This window comes from Myxocyprinus asiaticus, chromosome 20 (genome assembly GCF_019703515.2).
Source record: "Myxocyprinus asiaticus isolate MX2 ecotype Aquarium Trade chromosome 20, UBuf_Myxa_2, whole genome shotgun sequence".
NCBI classification, from domain to species: domain Eukaryota; kingdom Metazoa; phylum Chordata; class Actinopteri; order Cypriniformes; family Catostomidae; genus Myxocyprinus; species Myxocyprinus asiaticus.
Window position 1 is genome coordinate 24,512,136 of NC_059363.1, and position 24,735 is coordinate 24,536,870.

The following is a 24,735-nucleotide window of genomic DNA, read 5'->3' on the forward strand; positions in this document are numbered from 1 at the left end:
AGCCACTGGACCGAAAATGAACATCTACCCTAAAGCATCGCTTTCTTCAATAACAGCATAAATTAAACAAGGGCCCTCACAGAGCATTTTCACAGAGTTCCCACATAAAAAATAAAAAACCTCCATACCAAAAAAATGGGTGAATATCACTCATTCTGCAATCATAAGAATCTCTTCACAATAATATTCTCGAACAAAGGTCCTATAAACACTAGCAAGGTATAAAATATTAAGACTTCAAATTGGCATTTTTCAAATGTAATACCATTTGTTCATTACAAATGATATTATCAATTTGAGTGAAAAGTTTAATTGAAAAATTAATATGAATTTCTTAGTATTTGATATGTGCCTCTTTTATTGAATGACAGCATGCATTGGAGCTTGCATGTTCTCCACAAGTTTGTGCAAAACCTGATTATCAATGTTATCCCAGCATGATTTGAGGATGTTCCAAAGAGCATCTTGTGTGTTTCAATGGAAGCAAGAAAATCTGGTCTTTTGTACCATGGGGTTAACATGGTCAGTGTCACAAATTTGCTAATTTGATTAGTAACCTAGTAATAGAGCAGAATCTTATTTCTTATTCGTTGTACAGCATAACATTTTCTTTCATTTGAATTTTCAAAATCTTAAAACTTTTTTTCCCAGAATAAATTTAGAGATTTTCAATGAGGAGTTAGACTGTATATAGAACAGCTTTCTTTCAGATTTTTCAAGATTCACATAAGGAGCCTAAACAAAAAAAGACTATAAAGCATCCAAATGGCATTTCCTTGTGCCAGAAGAAACTTCTTCTGACATGTTCTTCAAGCATTTGATGTTTTAAATCCCTGCAATATGTTTCTGATGTGAATATGAAATCACACTGACCTGATTTTGCATCCACTCATATGAAGACCAGAGTCACTGTGGCTCTGCGGCAGGTAGAACTGGCGGGAATGAGCATCCATTTCTCAAACACATCCACAAATCAGACAAGTACTGTACTGTGGCTGATGTGCTTCAATTCACTGCTGACATTTTCAGAAAACAGACCTGAACTACACTACAACAGATGTGTACTTCTAACTAAACAAGATCTAATTCATCTCAGAGAGCCGATTCAAGATTAAATAAGCATTTTTTTTAAATGTCATAATCCTCTCACATCCTCAAAAACTCCACGTCACAATCCATAAATTGTATGATCTCAGTAGATGTGAGAAAGTGAAGAGAAAGTCAAAACGAGGAATACAAACAGGGTCAGAGATGCAATGAGTGAGTGGTCAACAGTAGGGTTCCACTAAATAACACCCGGGTGATAGAGGGTCATGTTTCCCCCGTGAGGGGACAGCCTGACAGTGGATGTGTGTTTTTGTTTGACCCTGGGGGGGATAACCTCATAACGCCCAACCCCCCACCCAGCTGTGACAGAGAAAATGAGACAGCGCTTCCTAATGCTACTGCTGCTGGGTGGCACACACATTTAATTTACTATTTGTAGCAACGAACGCGTACCACAGAAAAGCGCATGCTCACATTGACTGTGACATTACTAGCCTCCAGCAGTATCAGCACATTTAGTACGCTCACACACACACACACACACACACACACACACACAAAGCGAATGGTTTGAGAGGCACTTGGTGTAAGAGACATGAAAGCTTTACATTTACTACTGAATAGAAATGTCATGGCAGGTCAAAGAAAGGACAGCCAAGTCTTTAACACACATTTAAAGGGAGGGCAGAGGATATGCTCGGCAAAAGACTTTAGTCAGCATTTGATCACACAAGCGTGGCTTTCAACAGTACTGAGGGGAAAAGAACTGTCAAAATGGAAGGGTTAGGCACTGGAAACTAGCTGTCTACTGTATCTTTGAATGATGCACAAAAGCTCTCACATTTTTATAGTTATGTTATAAAGTCTGAAATCTAAGATTTCAGAAAGCCTGAATTTGTAATGATGCAAGTTTTCCCCCTGTTCAATACAACGGCTTCAAAAAGAATCAATGCACAATGACTCGTGCATCATATTCTAAGTCTTCAGAAGACATACGATAGTTTTTGTTAAAAACAACCTGAAACTAAAGTCATTATTCAGTGAAAATCCTGATGTCAGCTGTGCATTCACGAGAGTGAATGAGAGAAGCTTGTTCGCTTAACCCCTGCACGATCATATTTTCACACCAAAACTTGTGTTATTTAAAGCAAAAACAAAGCAAGTTCTAGGCTACATTTATTAAACTTTTGCATCCTTTTTGAAGCTTCACTTCTAGAAGATTCACTTTCCACTGCTATTGGAATGAACAGCGGTAACTGGTTTAGATTATTAAAAATATTTCCTTTAGAGTTCCGCAGAAGAAAGAAAGCCATGAAATGACATGAGGGTAAATAAATAATAAGAGTTTTTAATCCTGGGTTAATGTTTCACAATGTTCACACCCTAATTCATAACACAGGGTTAAAAGTTGTGCTAACTCCTTTTGAAACACAGACATACATTTAAAGCCATGCACACACTACATGACTTACAGCTGGCGCCCTGCAACTCACAGTGTTGTTTTCCATCGTTCTGGTGCACAAACTACATGACTGATTGCAGAATGGGTGTATCAACTACATGACCCTTCGTCCCTGACTGAGGCCCTTTGTACACCTGGTGTTAAGATGCTGTGGTGGAAAGACCCACCCCTCCCTCTCGTTACTGTCACCCGACCTCTGATGGCCATCCTTCAGCCAGGCTCACAAGGGGAGTGGGCAAGAAAGAGGAGACGTGCAATTTAATAAGCCTCGTTTGGGAAGCGGATGATGAGACGCATCTGATGTAAATAAGGCTTCATCACCACTGCTATAAGAACGTAAAGCACACCTCTCCTTGGGATGCTTGCTTCTATCTTCTCGTATATACACACTGGTGTCCTTGCAGGTCCAGGAATAGATTGGGGAAGGTCCGGTGCAAATTAGATGTGACACCTGGGATTGGAGCACGTCACGGCCGGCGGGCCAGGATGCTGCGCCGCCCAGAAAGCTGTCACCCCTCACGGCCAGATTAAGTAGAGGAGTGCATCGCGGCTGCATGACCCCATCTATTATACCTGGACCTCACCCTTTCTCCACCATCTTTCCTTTACGTAGCCCCATTCACCGCGAGGGTGCCAGATCCCCCTTTATTCTGGACACTTTTTCCCAATGGATACTTTATGCCCTTTTTGAACAAGTTATGTTTATTATTATTTCTAATAAATGCGAGGCCTGACACCACACCCACTGCGTCTGTCTCTTGCTCACCCCGCCACAGATATGTTTTGGGTGATCAAATCAAAAGTGTACAAGCGAGACACATCACCTTTACACCAGGTCGTCTCTTTTGACCACTTGTGTTCAGATTTTGAGAGGAGAGTCTCTGATTTCATGAGGACATACTGTACATCAATCATTACATCTGTTTTACTGAATGATAATAAAGTAAAAAAAAGTAAAAGAATAAGAAGTGCTAAAAAAAACTGTGCACAGTTATTATTCGCAAACATGACAGTTAGAACAGAAGTTATTTAGAGTTATTTTAATGCAGTGCCTGATACTGAACTTCTAATGTGCATGCTTCTCATATCTGTGTCTCTGCATGTTAATATAAGACACACTGAAGAACTTTGTGAAGTTCTTGTGCAAGATCATGCATTTGCTTTTTAAAATGTATGACTGGACGGTTATTTCCCTTTAAATTTGCACATAACCGGCAAAGTTTAAACTCTTGTTTTATTAGGCAGTGCTCCGCTGCCAAATGTCTGAATATGGACTAAGTGGACAAATGTCAAAACATTTTGGACCGTTACAGATTTCTTTAGTGTCATCACGTTTGAAAGGGATCGCCCAAAACGCATGTTAAAACTGTGATAACTAATTGTGGCAGCAGGGGCGTGGTCAAGCGTTCGTCCAGAGAGAGAGAAAGCGGTAAGTGTGCTTGCACCTGAGCTAGATTATGTTTAACACCTGTCTCTAATTCCAGTGAGCATGGGGAGAGCGGCATATAAGCAGCCATGCCACCAGCAGAGAAGAGAGAGAGTCTGGCACAAGGAAGGCCACGGTGCTCCTGAAGCTGTTACGTTTAATCTGTTATGTTTGTGAAGCTGATGTGTTTAAGTTACTATGTGCCTGTGAAGCTAATGAGTTTAAGTGACTACGTGCCAGTGAAGCTGATGAGTTGTGAAGTTGTAAAGCATTGAAGTGCCGATTAAAAGTCCTACTTGAGCCTGGAAAAACCTGCTTCCCTGTGTTCTCCTTCCCTTCTGTTTGTGAAGCTGAGTTACACTGGTGCTGAAACCCGGGATCTTGAAGATCCTCAAATCCCTTGCTGGCCTACACCAGTCCCACCAACAATCCCTGCTTCAGCTCCAGCAAGATCAAGATCGCCGGATCTTCAAGGTCCTTCGGCTCAAGCAGAGGACCGGCATGGACCTATCCGGAGTCTTCTCAGCAAGGAGAGAGCCCCGGCCACGTCCCCGGACAACCACAGCCCCATGCCCCCACCCACGCTTCTGGAGATGGGGGCGGAGGATGACCCGGAAGCCTTCCTCGACTTGTTTGAGCAGACCGCTGAGATCTGGAGCTCGCAGCAAAACAACTGCCGGCGGCAAACCTCCTGGCTTATGAGGACCTGAAGAAGACCATCCTGCAGCGGGTTGGCCGCAGTCCGGAGTTGGAGACGACCGGCCGCCCGTTTGCCTTCACCCAACAGCTCTGAGATGCCTGCCGGAGATGGCTGTTGGCGGGGGATCATGACGTCGAGGGAGTAATCGATCAGGTGGTACTGGAGCAGCTCGTCCATCGACTACTGCGAAGAATGGTGGAATGGGTCCAGTGCCACCACCCGGCGTTGCTGGAGGAGGCTGTTCGATTGGCGGAGGACAATATGGCGGCGTACCCGAAGGCGGAAGAGCCCTCCCACTCTCTCTCCCCTCCCCCTGCTTTCTCCCTGTTCTCTTCCCCCTCCCCTCTTCTCTCTCACTCTGCTCTCTCCCCAGAGCCCGTTCCTGCCCCGCGGAGGCGAGGAGTCCACAGGCTGCCCCCGATCGGGCCAGAGTGTACCGGATACCAGTAAGTGTCAAGGGGGGGTACTCACCAAGCATTGGTGGACACGGGTTGTAATCAAACCACTATCCACCAACGCTTGGTTCAACACGAGGCTTTGGGCACAGCTAAAACAGTGAGGGTGAAGTGTGTGCATGAGGATATTCACAACTACCCTGTGGTGACCCTTGTGATTAAATTTCGGGGAACAAAACATAGAGTGGAAGCCGCAGTTAGTTCCCGCCATACCATCCGCTTATTCTGGTAAATCTTACTGATAAAAACCGCGCCAAAATCAAACAAAGGGAGTCCAAAACAGACTACAAATCCCATGAAGCCATGCTCACTAAAGGATCGAACTCTCAACTCCTATTGGATGAGGCACACAACAGAACGTCCCTCAACCATGACATCATCAGGAGTAGAAATACCTCTGAAATGCTTCCGGGATTTGCTTCCAGCAACTTTGCTTGCCGTGTGTAGACGCAGCTCATCGCTGCTCTCCGGTGCAGCCTCGTGACACAAGGAAGTAACATCCGATTTGAAACTGTGGCCATACAATCTCCATCTCGCTGGACGAGTTGAGAATACTCTGTGTCCAAGACACCTTTCAAGCTCTTCCAGTGGCCCGCTGGTTGGATGCAGGTGCCCCTCCTTACAGTTGCCCTCCTCAGTCAGTTTTCAGTCACGCCACCGTGCGTTTCAAACCGACTGATTCCACACCACGGAGGGGGGACAATTATTTTCAAGCCCAGAGTGGTGTAAGCGGCTCAAAGATCCCATTAGCCAGGGAGCTGTACGCACGCGTCGACTGGACTCCTTCCCCACCACGAAGGAGTGGAAGTTGTCCTCATCGCTATAGCGATCCGAGTGACTACGGTGTTTCAGATGACTTGGACGACCCGTGGTCATACCGCCACCAACGCTTGCGTATCCGACAACTCGAGTCCCTCGCAGGGGACATAGAACGCTTTGACCCAAGTAACTGAGATTCAAACATCGACAATTATCTTAGGGAAATTGAGCACTGCCTAGTTGACTTGCCTTACGCTTCATCGCGTGAAAAACTCAAGCTCATATGTAAGACCACGGTAAGGAGTGTCCATGCATTCATGGAAACGCTACCGACTGGTACACGAAACCGCTACTCAGCTCTGTGTAAAGCCCTACACGAGGAGTATTTGCTGTATATCGACGAAGCCTCCGCTACCATAGCTGCTTTTGCCATCACCCAGAAGAGGCACGAGCCTCCGCGTGAGTATTATAGATGCCTGAAAACCACATACTTCCAAGGAAGTAACGCACCAGGTCTGGAGGAGGAACGAGCTTTCAAGTCTCTTTTACTTCACAACCTCCATGAGTGCGTGCGATATGATGTCACGATGCACTGCAAAACGGGCAACCCCACCATGCAGGAAATCAGAAAGTACGTGCAACTGGCATGGGAGACACGTGTGCACCCTGCCCGAGGGCATGAAGGCGACGCCAGAGCCCTGGGGATCCAAGCCTCAGAATGTGCAGACCTAGCGCTTGAAGGCAACAAAATGCCTCGCGTTAAGGTGAATGCTAGAACAGGACCCCAGAGGCGCCGATCACCCCGCCAGCAGGGTACGCAACAAAAACAGGGGAGTGGTGACCAGACACCCCCCCAGGGTCACGGCAGGCCTAAACAACAAAACATTTGCCAGCCAAAAGGTAAGGCATGGTTCGAACAAAAACCCAAACAAGAAGGTGAGTGGGTAGGCAAGGTTTCAAATCCCCTCAGAGAACAAGATTTGAGAGAGGAAATGGAGGATATAAGGAGATGCTTGACTGAGTTAGTAACTAAGCTTGACGTGCTCCATTGTTCACCAGGTCCGCCGACCTCCTCAAAGGAACACGGCACTGAAACCCCGTCAGTATGACTAGACGATGTACCCCCTCCTGTTAACACCAAAGTTTACTTTGTAGGTCAGGAAAAGGGGAACAGGTTCCAAGTTGCTCCCCAAAACAGTCACTCCTAACATGCCACACCCTCCTTTTCTGACCTTCTTGGGCGATCTGTACCGTAAGGGCAACGCCTGACACATGGGTCATTCAGCTCCCACGCACTACTCGACACTGGTTCCGAAATAAGTTTAAGGGGTTCCAACACCTTCACAGAGGTGGCTAGAGCAAAGCTCACCCTTGGCAAACCGTTATAGACAGAGACCTGCAACGTAAGCATCACAAGCTACACGCAAGAGGTCGTCTATCACAAAACAGGTGTGGATCGACATTACCTTTCAAGGGATGATGCTAATAGACCCTGTTTACATATGTCCCATTAATACGGAACCACTGTTAGTTGGCCAGGACCTACTGAACCGATTGGCTCTGCTCATTGACTGCCGTCGTGGACACGTGGGCTCAGGTTGACATACCGAGACCACTTGGTCCAGAAAACAGTTTGCCAGCTTCAGATGGACAAGTCGCCATCGTCCAAAAATCCAGCAGAGACGACGACTCCAATAAGAACAATTACAGGGCCTGAATAAAACCCTTCAGGGTACTATAGTCACTGTAAATTTGCACTCCGTTTTTATCAATAACACTTTGCATGCTTTAGGGATTTTGTCAGAGAAGACAATTTATGTGCGTATAGTTAGAGATCTAATGCAGGACCTCCTCAGGGAAATTAGCTCCTCAGTCAACAGTCTGAGGGGTGGAAGGATTCCAGCTTACCTGGTCTCCCTAGACCTTGTCGAACAAATCCTTAGATCTGCTACTATCTCCATTGTGCAACCTTCACAGATACACCTGGCATATAGTTTTGGCATTGAAATTCCAATCCATGTAAATCCTCAGAACCTCAAAATAGGATTTATCCTCAATCTACCGTCATAGGCAGAATATATATAGATTAAAGTCCGTATTTAATGTTGGTTTTCAGAGAGGTAATGCACACATTCACCTCAAAACACCACCAACACTCGCCTATCATGATGAGGACCCCTTGCTCTACCTTATCCCTAACCTTAACATGTACCAAGACAAAGGACATTCATTGGGTTTGTCCAAACACAACCCCTTTGTTAGAGAGGTGACTAAATACCTCCCTGAACAAGTGTCATGGTAGCATGTCCATCAAAAATGAAGGAACAGACACAAGGGTAGAGCGAGCAGGCAATCGCTGGCTCGTTAACACACCAGCCACTGAAATCCCAATGTCATACAACCGCCATGATACAGCCACTAAACTAAGGCTACCAAACCAAATGGTGTTTTTAATCATTCCCCAAAGGAGCCACCGTGCACATTGACGATATTGTCCTCCATCTCAACGTCGACAAACATGATGCAGAAATTGAGATCATGGACGCATTTAGAGGTCACAGCCTCACCGTTGATGACACCCTTTGACAGCAGCTTCAGGCTGAAGGGATGAAATTAGTGAAGTTCAGTCACAAACCGACTGGCTTGACCACTATATTTCCTAGTCAAATAAGCTGATCGTCATCTTACCGAGAAAACCCTATCAGTTTGGTTGCCCTCTGGCTCCTCTTTAGTGGTTGGATCATCATCGCAATTACTGCACATGCCATGTACAGGTACATTCAACACCTACAGGCCAGACTGGACTCACTCCTCGTACAGCCGCGTTTTACACACCAGTCTGAGCCCATCCCACAGGTTAACCCCAATCATTTCCAAAGATAAGCCTTTTAACCTTTAACCCTCCTTTCCTCTAACATTTTGTTCCTAGTAACCAATGTCAGGTTCTACTTTGATGTTGTGTTATGACCAAAGAACAACAAAGGATTGTGTTATGGTTAATGCTGTGCCTTCCAATAACTTGAAATGTTTATGTGTGATGAATATAGTTTTAGTTTTAGCTAGAAGTTCTATGCCCAGATGTGCCACAATCTCTGTCCAGACGATAAAGCCTCTGTGAACTCTAATGAACTGTATAGACTGTGCAACCATTTTCTTTCCTATCAGGAATACATGGATGGCGTAACCCACAGGTTACTGTGAACCATTAAGAACTGTTCGGCCCGAACAACGATTTGAAACTGTGGACATACAATCTCCATCTCGCTGGACGAGTTGAGAATACTCTGTGTTCAACCGAACACTCTAACGGATCCGAAGGAGACCGCCGAGCAATCCGCATCTTCATCCATTTGCCTGCAGAAGTGAAGAGATTAAAGATTTCTCTTCCATCTTCAATCAAGTCGACGTTTCTGATTTCTCCACCAGCCCGCCGAGAATCAGCAGCCGTACCGCCCGCCGACAGAGCGAGGAAACGGCCTCCCGTCATCACCCAAGCCTCGAGGAACCGAGTATGAGTTAAAGGACGGATGAACACACATTCCACCTGCATCCTCATGTGATTCAAGTAAGAGGTTTACGTCTGGGCAGAGATAGAATATTATAGTGTGTTATTCTTGTGTTTCAAGGTTTTTGCTTGTACAGTTTACGGACCGCCATGTCCGGTCATTATTAATACTCAGGGTATTAATTATCACAAATTTGACTTGCTGTATTGTGGTCCAACCAAATCGGACTGTTGTGCATTTTCGCCATCGCGGGTGAGACCGGCAAACTGAGTTTATCCATTAAAGAATCAAAGAACGCGGGACTGTTTACGAGCCGTCCACCGTGTCTCTGAGTGATAAACTAACAGCTGCTTTCTCTCCCACGATCGTGAAATCGGCTTTGGGGCCGTCACTTAATTCTCTCTCTCTCTCTCTCTCTCTCTCTCTCGTACTAACCACACAAACACACACACACACACACACACACACACACACACACACACACACACACACGACCCCTCACAAACATTCTGGCACACATTTTTGGCTAGTAGATAGCTTCGTGATAAAGTTCAGCTTTGTCCCTAAGCTACCATTGACTGGTTTCTCTCCGCCCACATTCGCGGTCATATTCCCTGGACGGAAGTCTCGCGTAACATACTCTCCACGACAGTCACGTCCGCCATTTTGTGCGCATCCCTCCTTACACACACACACACACACACTCACACACACACCCTCATGTGTTATAGGATTATTTTGATTTCCATATCTAATCCTATCACTGTTTAGTTTGTAGTTGTATGTCGGAAGTTTATTGACTGCATTGTATTAATTATTAATTGATATTACTGCATAAATAAACTTTGTTATATTTCAAAGAGAAGTGTTTTGGTTTGTTTTGCATACACCTGTGTCATGCTGACGGGATGTCAGTGCTCGGATTCAAGCCTTCATTCATTGTTTTTTTTTCCCGAAAATCGATATTCTTCGGATGTCGATTTTCCAAAGAAAACAATCTAATATTGAGACTGTTATACAATCTGGTTATTAGTCCCTGATTCCAGGGTGGTGCCCCGTCAATGTTAATCCTTATTAATATTCTATTGATTTTTGATAATTGATAATTATCTTTGATGATTGTTGAATTTGAATGATCAATAAGCTAGTGTTAATTTTAATTAATGTTTCATCGATGTTAACAATTAACGATTATCTTTGATAATTGTTGATTTAAAGTATTTGAAAAAGCTAACATTGATGCTCATCAATGTTCTATTGATTTTAATAAATAATAATTGTCTTTGATAATTATTAATTATTGCTAATAACCAAACCCGCTCCTAAACGTAGCGCACTACTTTTACTGGAGCCCCATATGAGGTTTTAATGAGTTAGATTCAACTAATTAATTTAAATATTAATTAATAACTAAAGAAATAATTACCAATTATTTCTGATAGTAACACTGATCTAAACAACCAGTAAAGCCCTACAGAGCTGTCGGGAAATGGTGTTCCAGGCAGCTCATTATAATCCCATGGCGGGTCATCTAGGGGAAAGGAATACACTGAACCACCTAATAGCCCGTTTTTATTGGCCGGGCATTGGCGGCGATGTCCGCAGGTGGTGTGCGGCATGCCACGAATGTCAGCTGGAGAATCCACTGGCCACCCCAAAAGCGCCATTGCGCCCCCTTCCGCTGATCGAGGTCCCCTTCGAGAGAATTGGAATGGATCTCGTCGGGCCATTAGAGCAGTCAGCACGCAGACATCGCTTTGTATTGGTCATTGTGGACTATGCAACATGATATCCAGAAGCAGTGCCTCTACGCAGCATCTCAGCACATAGTGCTGCGGAGGCACTCTTCAAAATAATCTCCCGGGTGGGGATTCCGAAAGAAATCCTCACCGATCAGGGCACAACCTTTATGTCACAGACACTACGCAAGCTTTACGAATTATTGGGCATTAAATCAATCCGCACCAGCATTTACCAACCACAAACAGATGGCCTGGTGGAGCAATTTAATAAAACCCTTAAAAACATGATTCGTAAGTTCGTGCACGAGGATGCTAGAAATTGGGACAAATGGCTCGATTCCCTGTTATTCACAGTACGAGAGGTCCCGCAAGACTCCACTGGGTTTTCCCCACTCGAGCTGCTGTATGGGCGGCGCCCGCGCGGCGTACTTGATGTCATATGCGAAGCTTGGGAGGAGGGACCTTCATCCAGTAAAAAGGAAATTCAATACGTTCTTGATCTTAGAGCAAAACTCCACACTTTGGGGCAACTAACACAGGAGAATTTGCTCCAAGCTCAAGAACGACAGAGCCGACTGTATAACAGGGGAACTCGGCTGTGGGAATTTGCACTGGGAGATAAGGTACTCGTATTACTCCCCACATCGAGCTCCAAATTACTCGCCAAGTGACAAGGATCCTTTGAGGTCACACGACGAGTGGGGGATCTCGATTATGAGGTTAAGTGAACCTCAAATATATCACCTCAACCTCCTGAAATTGTGTAGGGAGGCAGTCCCTGTGATGTTGGCTTCAGTAGTTCCAGAGAGGGCAGATCTTTGGCCAGAGGTGAATACAAAACATAATCGTTTCACCCCGGTCACTTGCAGAGACCACCTCTCACCATATCAACTCGCAGAGGTTGCCAAAATGCAACAGGAGTTTGCAGACGTGTTTCCCCTCTACCGGATCGTACCAGGTCGCTCATCCAGCACCACATCGAGCCAGGTGTGGTGGTACATAGTTGTCCCTACGATTTCCCAAGCACAAAAAGAAAATTGTCCGGGAAGAATTGGATGCAATGTTCGATATGGGGGTAATAGAGGAATCCCACAGTGATTGGTCCAGCCCGGTTGTTCTGGTCCCTAAGAATGACGGGTCTGTATGGTTATGTGTGGATTATAGAAAAGTCAACGCGGTGTCTAAATTTTATGCATACCCAATGCCTCGCGTCGATGAGTTGCTCGAACGGTTGGGCACTGCTTGATTATATTCGACACTGGATTTGACAAAGGGTTATTGGCAGTTCCCCTTAACACCAATTTCCTGTGAAAAAACAGCCTTCTCCACACCGTTTAGATTACACCAATTTGTGACGCTTCCGTTCGGTTTGTTTGGAGTCCCGGCTACGTTTCAGCATCTCATGGACTGAATCCTCAGACCGCATTCGGCTTATGCCGCTGCCTACTTAGATGACATCATCATTTACAGCAATGATTGGCAGCGGCACATGCAGCATCTGAGGGCGGTTCTGAGTTCACTGAGACTCACAGCAAACCCCAAGAAGTGTGCGATTGGGCTGGTGGAGGTACGGTATCTGGGGTTCCACTTGGGCCACGGGCAGGTGTGTCCCCAAATTGACAAGACTGCAGCGATTGCGACCTGCCCGAGGCCCAAGACCAAAAAGGGGGTGAGACAGTTCCTGGGGCTGGCTGGCTATTATAGGAGATTCGTGCCTAATTATTCGGATATCACCAGCCCACTGACTGATCTCCAGACCTGGTCCAGTGGATGGAGCAGTGTCAACAGGCGTTCACGCAGGTTAAAGCCGCACTTTATGGGGGGCTGCTTTTACATTCACCCGATTTCTCTCTCCCTTATGTCTTGCAGACGGACGCTTCAGACAGGGGGCTGGGGGCCGTGCTCTCGCAGGTGGTGGAGGGGGAGGAGTACCCGGTGCTGTACATTAGCCGCAAGCTCTTGCTGAGGGAGACTAAGTACAGCACCGTAGAAAAGGAGTGACTCGCCATCAAGTGGGTGGTCCTCACTCTCCGGTACTGCCTGTCGGGGCGGCCTTCACCCTCTGCTCGGATCACGCCCCACTCCAATGGCTCCACCGCATGAAAGATATCAACGTGCAGATCACCCATTGGTATCTGGCTCTTCAGCCGTTTAAGTTCATGGTGGTCCATAGACCGGGAGCGCAGATGGCTTTCGCTGACTTCCTTTCCAGAAATGGGGGGGGGGGGGGGTAGACAGGCCAGATGTCTCCACGGCCTGTGTCGGGCGGTGGGGATATGTGGCGGGGGGGTGTGGTCAAGTGTCTGTCCGGAGAGAGAGAAAGCGGTAAGGGCGCTTGCACCTGAGCTAGATTATGTTTAACACCTGTCTCTAATTCCAGTGAGCATGGGGAGGCGGCATATAAGCAGCCACGCCACCAGCAGAGAAGAGAGTCTGGCACAAGGAAGGCCACGGTGCTCCTGAAGCTGTTACGTTTAATCTGTTATGTTTGTGAAGCTGATGTGTTTAAGTTACTACGTGCCTATGAAGCTAATGAGTTTAAGTGACTACGTGCCTGTGAAGCTGATGAGTTTGTGAAGTTGTAAAGCACTGAAGTGGCCGATTAAAAGTCCTACCTGAGCCTGGAAAAACCTGCTTCCCTGTGTTCTCTTTCCCTTCTGTTTGTGAAGCTGTGTTACACTAATTAATTCACAAACTCGCACAGTTTATTCCTGATAAAAACCCGTTTTTGCGCTCATTTGCGGAAAGTGGGAAGGCAGATGTGGGTGATATTTTATTTTATTTTTGAATTATTTTTTGTCTCCTTCTTTCCAATACCTTGCTCTCCTCTTGCGCTTTTTCTATATTTCATTGGCAGTGGCCCATTGTCGGTCTCTCGCTCATCAGGACAGTGCACACACATAACAAGACGTCTAGATATCAAGCTGGTTTGAAATATGTCGCAGCGTCTCCGACTTGTCGGGGTTTGTCGCAGGAGTGCGCACACTACACGACCGTTGCTTGTGTTATCTGAGACTCAAAACATCAAAGAAGATGAGCTTGAGTTGTGTAGTGTGCACTAGGCTCAAATGTGAAACATACATAAACCATGCCTAATATGAAAAGCCTAGGACAGTGCCCCAAGGCTAAGGTTAAGTGGCTAAGGTTAAGTGCTGTGCTGAGGGGAACAAAGATAATGGCCCAGATCCCTTAACAACTAGGTAACACCATCAATTGCTCCTGGACGCCCTTGTCTTTAAAAGAGCAGGTAAAACATCAGGGTTTGATCACTATTGATAAAGGAACTGCAAAACAAGCATTAGAGACACACTTCCAGTTGACTAGAAAAAACCCAGATATCAGACCTTGATATTTAGCTAGGAAACAGTTACCTTGGTAAAGAGATAAGTGACCAAATGGCCAGCACCCCTCCCCCACCTCCTGATTTGATTGTACTAACTAGCCTAATCCTTATCCTTAAAGGAAAACACTTTAAAATATTAGTGTGCTAGCATAAGAAGAAAAATAGGCATGTATTAGATTACAGTCCCTTTGTAAGGGACAAATATAGACAGAATAGAGCCAGAGAAAGAAAGAGAGAAGAAGCAGTTGTATAAAATCAGTATAGTTTCAGCAAATCTTCAAGGAATGTTCAGTGATCCCTAATACATTGCGCTATGTGTACTGCCACTAATAGCATTAGTTTTCCTCAAAGACTGGTTGATCATTGTCAGTTTCTTCAGCATGGTGCCTTTCAAGCCAAATACAGCCTTAGTAAAAAAGTTGTACCACAAGTTTGGCACTGCCCCAGGTCAAATACAAGAGATCACAAGTCAGCCAAACTGGCTCAACAACACTGTTGTTCCTACAAAGTTGAAGCCAAAAAACATGAAATAGTTGCATATTTCTGTTTACATTTTTATTCTACATGCACTTCCACAACATCTATATTTGTATATCACTACAAACAGATTGCTGATACTGCAAAAATCAAACCCAAAAAATATAGACTGAAAATTCCAATCCTGTGTCCTGGTATCTTATTCAAATCCATGTTTCTCTAAATTCTAAGTGACTCAACAGACAAACATTGAGCGGTTTGGGGTTTCCTGCAAGTCAAGCTATTGAACATAAGCATGTTGTTGTAGATGAATCAGCTCATTCCACTGAGGGAACAGCTGGTGGGAAAAAACCACAAAGATAGCATATTAAAAACACTCAGATTATGTTCTAAACCATCAAGAAGTAAGCACAAGCTTTTTATAAAGGAAGTCCAGTAATCCACAGCGGAACTCAAAAACAGGATAACAACGAAAACCAAAGAGGACAAATTCTTCTTACCCATAGTCATCAAAAGAATACATATTTGGACGTTGAAGCTCCAAAGACATAGAGGAGAGAAAGGAAAAACAGATTCCTTACAGCCGGATGAAAGAAACAGAGGACGAGAGTGTGCATATTTCATTCCACATCCTCTCAGCTAAGTTAAACACGGAGCACACTCACATATGAGATACAGTGACAGAATAATGCAAGAGAAGAGAAGAGGAATGTGTGAGAGCGAAATGAGGAGAGAGAGAGAAGGAAAAGACAGAAACATGTGACACATATGGACCAGTCACCTTGCGCTGCTCACATCCATTCTTATCCACTCATAAGATTGGAAAACGGTCTGTGCCTTAAAGGAGTCTCAAGCACATGAACAATTCCATTGGAAAAAACACATGATCCTTAAAAACACACGTGTTCATATATATATATATATATATATATATATATATATATATATATATATATATATATATATATACACTACCAGTCAAAAGTTTTGAAACACTTGACTGAAATGTTTCATATGATCTTAAAAATCTTTTGATCTGAAGGCGTTTGCATAAATGTTTGAAATTAGTTTTGTAGACAAAAATATAATTGTGCCACCATATTAATTTATTTCATTATAAAACTAAAATTTAATAAAAAATTTTTTTTTTTTTTAAATTGATGACTTGGACCAAATAATAAAGAAAAGCAGTCAATAAGTGCCCAACATAGATGGGAACTCCTTCAATACTGTTTAAAAAGCATCCCAGGCTGATACCTCAAGAAGTTGGTTGAGAAAATGTCAAGAGTACATGTCTGCAAATTCTAGGTGAAGGGTGACTACTTTGAAGATGCTAAAACATAACACTGTTTTGATTTATTTTGGATTTTGTTTAGTCACCACATAATTCCCATAGTTCCATTTATGTTATTCCATAGTTTTGATGACTTCACTATTATTCTAAAATGTGCAAAAAAAAAAAAAAAATTATAATAAAGAATGAGTGTTTCAAAACTTTTGACCAGTAGTGTATATATATATATATATATATATATATATATATATATATATATATATATATATATATATATATGTATATATATATATATATATATATATATATATATATTTACTGAGTTTACATTAAACATTTACATTTACATTTATTCATTTGGCAGACGCTTTTATCCAAAGCGACTTACAAAAGAAGAAAACATAAGTGAATCATCTTAAGCTCTGAAATCGTAATTACACTTCAATAAAAATGTACAAAATAAAAATAAATAAATACAAATCTGTAATATAAAATTAAAACATTTTTAGCAACACTACAAATTTTGAAATTCATATTACGGTTAAAGAAATAGTTGCTGGGCAGAATGATAGCCTCAGTCACTATTTATATGGATAATATTGAAAAAAGATGAAGTGAGAGAATGGTGGCTGAGACTAACATGATTAATCGATAATCGATTAATTGTCATTAATAATTTGATAGATTAAGCTTATCAATCGTTGATTAATTAATTTCAGAACAAATGTGTTCAGTAATCTAATCTAAATGTATTAAAATGCACTGAACGATGACAATTTTAAGAGGAAAATGCCAATACATGCATTTCTTATTAATTTAAATTACTGCAGTCGGCTACATGCACATATTATTTGGAGTCCTCCATGTGCATTTTGTGGTATTAATGTTAACAATTAATCGATTACGCTGACTACACCCCTGGAGTCACAAGTTCAGATCCAGTGCTGAGTGACTCCAGCCAGGTCTCCTAAGCAACCAAATTGGCCCGGTTGCTAGGGAGGGTAGAGTCACATGGGGTAACCTCCTCGTGGTCGCTATAATGTGGTTCTCGCTCTCGGTGGGGCGCATGGTGAGTTGTGCGTGGATGCCGCGGAGAACAGCGTGAAGCCTCCACATGCGCTACCTCTCGGCAGAAACACGCTCAACAAGCCACGTGATAAAATGTGCAGATTGATGGTCTCAGATGTGGAGGCAACTGAGATTCGTTCTCCGCCACCCGGATTGTCATTACGCCACCACGAGGACTTAGAGCGCATTGGGAATTGGGCATTCCAAATTGGGGAGAAAAATGGAAAATAAATAAAAATTAATCGATTAACTGATCGTTAATTTCTACATCAATTGATCATGAAAATGTCTGAAAATTGACATCCTTAGTTCCACAGAAAGAAAATAATATGGGTTTTGAACTACATGAGAGTGAGCAAATTATGACAGAACTATCCTTTTAAACACACTGCAGCTGCTCTGAAAAAATAATTTTAAGATTTAAGCAATTCAATTTCATAACAAAATTCCATCAAATTTAATCCAGTAATCTTTAACTAAATAAAATTTAAAAATGAAATATTTTAAGTTTCACTAATATAATTTTGTTAAAAAAATTACACAATTCAATTTGATGGAATTTTGTTATAAAATTGAAATGTGTAAATCCTAAAGTGTGAGGAACATATTTTTAAATAGCCAATTATTTGGAAACCTTCATGGTGAAATGGTCCAAAAAGAACAATAGTTTTTTTTATAAGAAGGACAAATAACATCGCTGCAGAAGATCATGAAGGTGAGATTTTGATTTTTAATTCTTTCTTAAAATGTCACTTTTAAGAAAGCATATACCGTATAGTGTAGCTCAATAAAACACTGTACCACATAGTGGCAAAAAGGTCTTTATCCTGGCAGACTACCTACCTGATTCATGAAAAACAAAATGAATCATGACAGCTGGATTTTACATCTCCACGGTATCAGTGAAATTACACAAAAGTAAACACTTCCAGGAAATACCCTCTTTGCTTGCAAGTCAATAAAAATGAAAATGGCAAAACATTCCGACAATTATCCTAGCAGCAATGCAAATGGTCTAAGAACTGTTTGTGCTTATTGAAAAAGAGTCTAATACTAAATTGATCGACAGCTATTAAGTCTGACACAGAAGACCTCTGAAGATCTTTGATTGCACTTGTAACATTCAGTGCACATCTATGTGCTCACAAATACACAGTGAACATACACAAATCTTGTGTGCTACTTCACTAACAGCACAGCTCACCTTATCAACAGCTCCCAATGTTCAGTGTGTGTAAAGAGCTCTACAGAATAGTTCTGTACACTCAATACATATGGTCGATAGGGGAGTGAATGCCTTAACCTAACCAGGATGGAGCGCTACTGCTAAAAATAGCCTACACTGGGAAGTACAGACTTTTGCTCTGGGAGTCAAGAGTTGAATAAATCATTCCACTGAACCGGTTACTCAGTTTCCTGTTGGTGAGAACGTCAACTGGTCCAGCACAATTTAAGACTTCCTTTTAGCCCAGACAGAAAGAGACTAAAGGAAAGGGAAAGCGGACACATACAGCAGACCTCAGTGAGGCTTGAATGTTGCAGAATAAATGCACTCAGATATAGCTAATGACAAACGTACTGTATGTACATTATGATGATACACTCAGTCTGCAAGAGCATTTGTGTTTCATATCTTAAAGGGATAGTTCACCCCAAAATGAAAGATCATTTACATTTACTTACTCACTCATGTTGTACCAAACCTGTATAACTTCCATGAAACACAAAAGGAGATGTTAGGCAGAATGACAGTCTCAGTCACCATTCACTTTTGTTGTATATGAAAGAATGATGCAATGAATGTGAATGGTGACAGAGGCTGTCATTCTGCCTAACATCTCCTTTTGTGTTCCACCAAAGAAAGGAAGTTATACAGGTTGGGAACAACATCTGTATGAGTAACGTATGACAGAATTTTCATATTTTTAATGAACCAGGCCTGTCCCTTTCTTACACTTTATAGTGATTTCAGGCGAATCTACTTAAAAATGTGGGTGGCTTAAAAAAAATAAAAAAATAAAAATAAAAACGAAACCAAAAACTTTAAAACTTAAAACTTTTAAACTTTAAAACAGATCATAGATTTGAATCTCTGATAGGGACTGTGAAACCCATTTTATTTTTAAATATATAGCTTACTTTTGTAGGCTAATTAAAAGAATGTTGCAGGTTCAGTGCAAGCTCAATTATGCTGCGTTCACATCTTGTTGGAATTACTATAATTACGAGATGGTAACTCAGAGGTTCTACTCAGAGTGTTCATGTCCTGTAAACTCAGAAGTTACCTGTTTCTATGAAAACCTTCTTTACACCAAAACGTCTTTGTTGTTGATAACAGCAAAATGAGTTTATGAGTTTGTCCGGCAACAAAGCAGGAGGTGCACACAATAAACACTGAAAACATGAATTTGGACTTAGAAGAGAAAAAAAAAAGTAATTGATTACAGAAAATAATAAGAGGCCTCGTAAGGTATTTATATGTTCTTGGTCAATTTAAATTAGTTCAATAATTGCTCAAAAATTTAACAAGGTCAATATTTAATAAAAGAAATTGAGATATTCAATATCTCTTCAAAAATGTTGACATGTCATGTCGTTTTGTACTCTAAAAGACATCATTAGTGAGGTAAAATAACAAGTGAAAATCACTACCGTTGCAAAGACAGACTTTGCGTATAAGCAAATTGCCCGGTAATCAAAGTTGAAATTGTTAGAACTTTGAATGCCACGTTACAACACTTGATGGCACAATACAGTACCGGGGGCAATGATAACACCACTCTATAGAGCTCAATGTATTTGGCAATGCTGACGTGAGTCATTTGGTTAGTATATGATTTAAGGACTCCGTCATAACGTAAAAGACAATAATTTGCAGCCACCTACTAGCGTAAGTATGCAATCTCTAGAAATCGTCACTTAACAAATCGGTTCATAAAAGCAAAATGAACTATAAATCATAATATCCACCACTATTTGGACAGCCATGTATACAGAGAAGCAGAGTGATACAGATAGTCATGCATCCCATTTCTGTTGGACTCCATCAGCAATCTTGGAACGATCTACGATTAAACTCAAAGACCAAGTAAAGCCAGCACTAGCATACAGTGCCGGCCCATCCTACAGGTGATACAGGTGCCCAGTGAACACATGCAAAATAAATGAACAAGTTATAAGATTAAGAAACATTGATGACTTTTATTTTGAAATTCTCTGCAATCCATTGGTTTTCTATTGCGCAAAAACAACATATTAAGTATAAATTGAGCTTTGAATAATCACAAAAAGAAAATAACTGAAAGTTACAACAAATAAAATAACAGTAGTGTATCTAAAATCGACAAGAAGTAAAGCTAAGCTGCACACACTAATCTGCATAATTTATTCATAACACAAAGCATTGCTGGAAACTAGAGCGCGGCTTCTTATCACAGTATTATCAGACACAGATCGCACCTTGCTGAATAATGCTCACATCTGACAGAAACGCAGGAAATACATTATGAAAAATACTGCTTTGTGGCTATTTGAGTCTTTGAGGCTTATTTAGTGTAAATGAGAGCAGAAACAGCGCTTGTCAAATCATTAAGTCTTTTCTCGTTTTCTCAAGAATAATCTGCTGGGGAAGGAATTCAGACACTGTCGATATACGGAAACAAAAAACTCACATAGAGTGAAAATATGAGCAATTAATCTGGAAAATAACCAAACCATCCTATCCAACCCGATCTCATGAGAAGTCGTACATAATGTATGAGGTGACTATTTCAAATGGTCTCTCACGATGTTGTTTGCATAAACTGGTATGACTTCATCACCTGCAAATTCTCAGATGTCTAATGCAGAAGCACGAGTTCTGCACAGGAGGTGTTAAGGACATACTTATTAATATTATGCCCTTACCTAAACCCCTTATCTAAACTTAACCAATTAGTAGAGTATGTAAACATGATAGGAAGCTGTTTTGTGTGACAGAAGCAAGTAATTGTCGCGTATTAGATGGAAACAATATCCAGCGACGTCATTGGCTGTAGTGAAAGTCGTAGGAATTCAAAAGAGTGCAGTCGCATGATATCATACGAATTAGCCAAATTTAGTAAAGTCATAAGAATCCTGCTGTGATTTTGCTGTGAGAGTGTGTTGATCCTATCTGCAAAGTCTCTGCTCTCTAAGAGGTATGTTTTATTTTTTACATTTGTTTACAAATATATATTTCAAGATGTTGTGTTTATAGGCCCTATGTAATTTTATTTATACATAATTAACCCCCCACCCCCACTGCTGTACCTTCTTTTCCCTGATGTTTTTACTTTTATTCACTTTTGCTCACATTCTGGCCAACTTTTTATTTTCATCGATTTTGTTGCTCTAAATAAACTTTTACACATAGTTATGTAAGTTGAAATGTAATTTCAAGCATTGTCAGCAATGTCTATTAAAACTATTTTAAACAGCATTTTCTTATTTTGTGTTCCTTTGATGGGTAACACTTATGGTTGTATTTGTTAACATTACTTAACTACATTAGTTAACATTAACTAACAATGAACAACACTTAATAATCTTGGTTAATGTTAATTTCTACATATACTAGCCAATTTTTAACATTAAAATTGTATAAGTTAACATTAAGTAATACAATATGAACTAACATGAACAAACTATAAACAATTGTATTTGTATAAATTGACATTAGCCAAGATTAACAAATGCTGGAAAACTGAATTATACACTGTTAATGATACCTAATGCAAACCTTGTTGTAAAATGTTACCCAGTAATTATCATACTTGCAGTTTCCATGACCTAATATTAATTAAGACATTGGTTTATTTGTACTTCTAGAAAAAGGTTGAAAGATGATCAAAATAAGGCGATACAATTGTGACTCATCACAGCATCTAAAATACACATTATGCATGCATGTACATTTTAACCTAACATCTTCATGTTGGGGAAAAAAAGCTATTGAACGCTTTATTTGTCATCTACTGAACTATACAGTATAGTGCTTCTTTTTTTAGTGCTTTCTATTTTTAAAAAAAATCTGCTCATCATGTTTGCAATCGTTTTATGGATGTTATAAAGTTATGACAATTTTCACACCAGGGGGCCCATTTTCATGATTTCGCCTGGTGCCCCACAAACCCAGGATGAGATCTTTGGGTGGGCATTTTGCCATGGGACCCTAGAGTGGGCAATAGGTTCTCTCATTTTGCCGTCCAAAGGGAAGAGGGCTTAGTTGTTTCACCGTTGAACTTGTGGAGCCTCAGAAGTTTCTGAGGGGCACAAGAAAAATCAAAGGGGCAATGTCCCCAAAGTTGTCCCCAAATCACAACTAAGCAAGCATTAAACATGTACTGTATCTACTCTGTATTACTAAGTCATGTCATTATCAAATGTGCTGTAAACACACCCAGCGAACGCCCACTGCACGGGTGGGGACATGCGCGTGTCTTCTTCCATTGCATTTATGAATGAAATTAAATCCAAAACAGCTTGGTCAAAATGTGTGTGCTCACGTCACGTGTCCAGATCTACTTAATTATCGCAGACAGTTGCATTAAAGTTGTCATCAGTGCTCAGTATCTCAGCACACTGAATACCCCAGTGCTGTCAGCTGTCTGCTCACTCAAAGGCCTCAGCTTGAGCTTTAAAGGCTGTGTCTCCAATCCCAGTGAGCTGCCTACCTAGACAGCATTTTTGGGCATCAACGAGCTATTGATGCTTATGATGCCCAAAAATGCTGTCTAGGTAGGGAGCTCACTACTGTAGGTTTTGAGATACAAATACAAGTGAGATACAAATGCTTTATAATATCTAAATGTATATAGAAATTACACGTATTGGCCTATACATCAATGCATACAGTATGTTTATAAATGCAGTGTCAACACATTGGGCTGCTTACCTCATTTTCCGATGGTATCCTCACGAATGTATGGATGGTATAAATAAGATTTTTAAAAGAGAGAGAGAGAGAGAGAGAGACCAAGAAAAGCCACGAAGGCTAGCCGCTATATTTAAAGCTATCGGTGCATAAAAATGTTTTTCTGTGTGCATACAATACTGCACGTGCACTATTCCATATCACAATGGTCAGCTTGAATGCTCAATGCTCATGCATCGATGCACAGCCGGTCCGTGGAGAAGAAGCAATGCAGATGTGTCTAAAGCTCTAAAGCATATCGCTCTCTGTCATCGCAGCTGAATAAAAACACATGCCATGTTCAGCTTATGCCATGGTCGCGCCTATAACATCGATCTGAATTTCGGACTGCCAGCGCGTACAGGAGTTACCATTTTCCTCCGTGTTCTGACAACGAGCAAGGAGCTTATCGGAATAGTGTAAAACCAACATGCACAACAGCGAACACTGGTGGAGATAATGAAGCACTGCAATCTCTTGTGAGATGCCCTGCCTTACTCGGTGTTTATGACTACATGAGCTGCTCTATAGCGGATCAGGTTAGCCTATCATGTGTATCAAAGAGTAAAAGGCAAACAACTTTTGCATATTAAAGGAATAGTTTACCCAAAAATGAAAATTCTCTCATCATTTACTCACCCTCATGCCATCCAAGATGTGTATGACTTTCTTTCTTTTGCTGAACACAAACAATGCAAATGAATGGTGGCCAGAACTCTGAAGGTCCAAAAAGCACATAAAAGCATCATAAAAGTAATCCAGACCACTCCAGTGCTTAAATCCATGTCTTCAGAAGCAATATGATAGGTGTGGGTGAGAAACAGATCGATAGTTATGTCTTTTTTTTTCTTTTCTATAAATGTCCACTTTCACCAGCCATCCTATGTGTGCTTCTCTTTTCTGAAATTGTACATCCTCATTTCATTTCCTTGCTTCCTTGCTCCACTCTCTTAGGAGACGAGGAAAGATGGTGGGAAAGAAAACTGGGATGGAAGAATCGAAGCAAGATGTATTTGTAAAATGAAAAGTCCTTGTCCACTCAAGTGTGACTTCAGAGCACGTTTTTGCACAGCTGCAGTACCTTGGTGTGCTTGCCGTTATGTTTCTGAAATGTTATTTAATAATATATTCATAATAAATCCAAATAATTCAAGATGCACTGTTGATTGAGCATGTGACAATTATGGTTTATTTAAACCGCAAAGGTGAAACATGAATTAAAACTGTCAGATGTGAAGGGGGAGAAGAATTTATACGTACGTCAGGTGCTTCGGCCAAAAAGTCTTCAGCATAGGATGCACCGGTGCCTCCTCACTCAAGCATCCTCGATAAGCTTCCTTCCAAGATCCTCACCTCCTCATGGTGCATTTTGAAAATGTATACTTTTTTCATAATGGCGAACTTTGATAGGTTTCTATGTCACGGGATAGAGGACAGAGGAGAGAGGAAATGAAGATTTTAATTTAAGAAATGAGATGCACCCTATGCATTCTCTTCTCTCCTAAGAGTTCTTCTTTTGTTTTT

General features: G+C 41.6%; 1 protein-coding gene across 3 annotated transcripts in view; it reads right to left on the reverse strand.

The window, feature by feature from the left end:
• Window positions 1-23,590, reverse strand: part of LOC127410884 (ena/VASP-like protein) — a 58,867-nt gene extending 35,277 nt beyond the window's left edge. Inside the window, exon 1 of one of the 3 annotated variants that reach the window (XM_051646117.1) lies at window positions 23,194-23,590. In XM_051646117.1, coding sequence (XP_051502077.1) covers window positions 23,194-23,198 — 5 coding nt within the window. In that variant the 5' untranslated portion in view covers window positions 23,199-23,590. Of the gene's footprint in view, window positions 1-873; window positions 1,086-15,417; window positions 15,630-23,193 lie in introns of those variants that run through there. The other 2 variants (XM_051646115.1, XM_051646114.1) reach the window with 2 other exon arrangements.
• Between the last annotated feature and the right edge of the window lie 1,145 nt (window positions 23,591-24,735).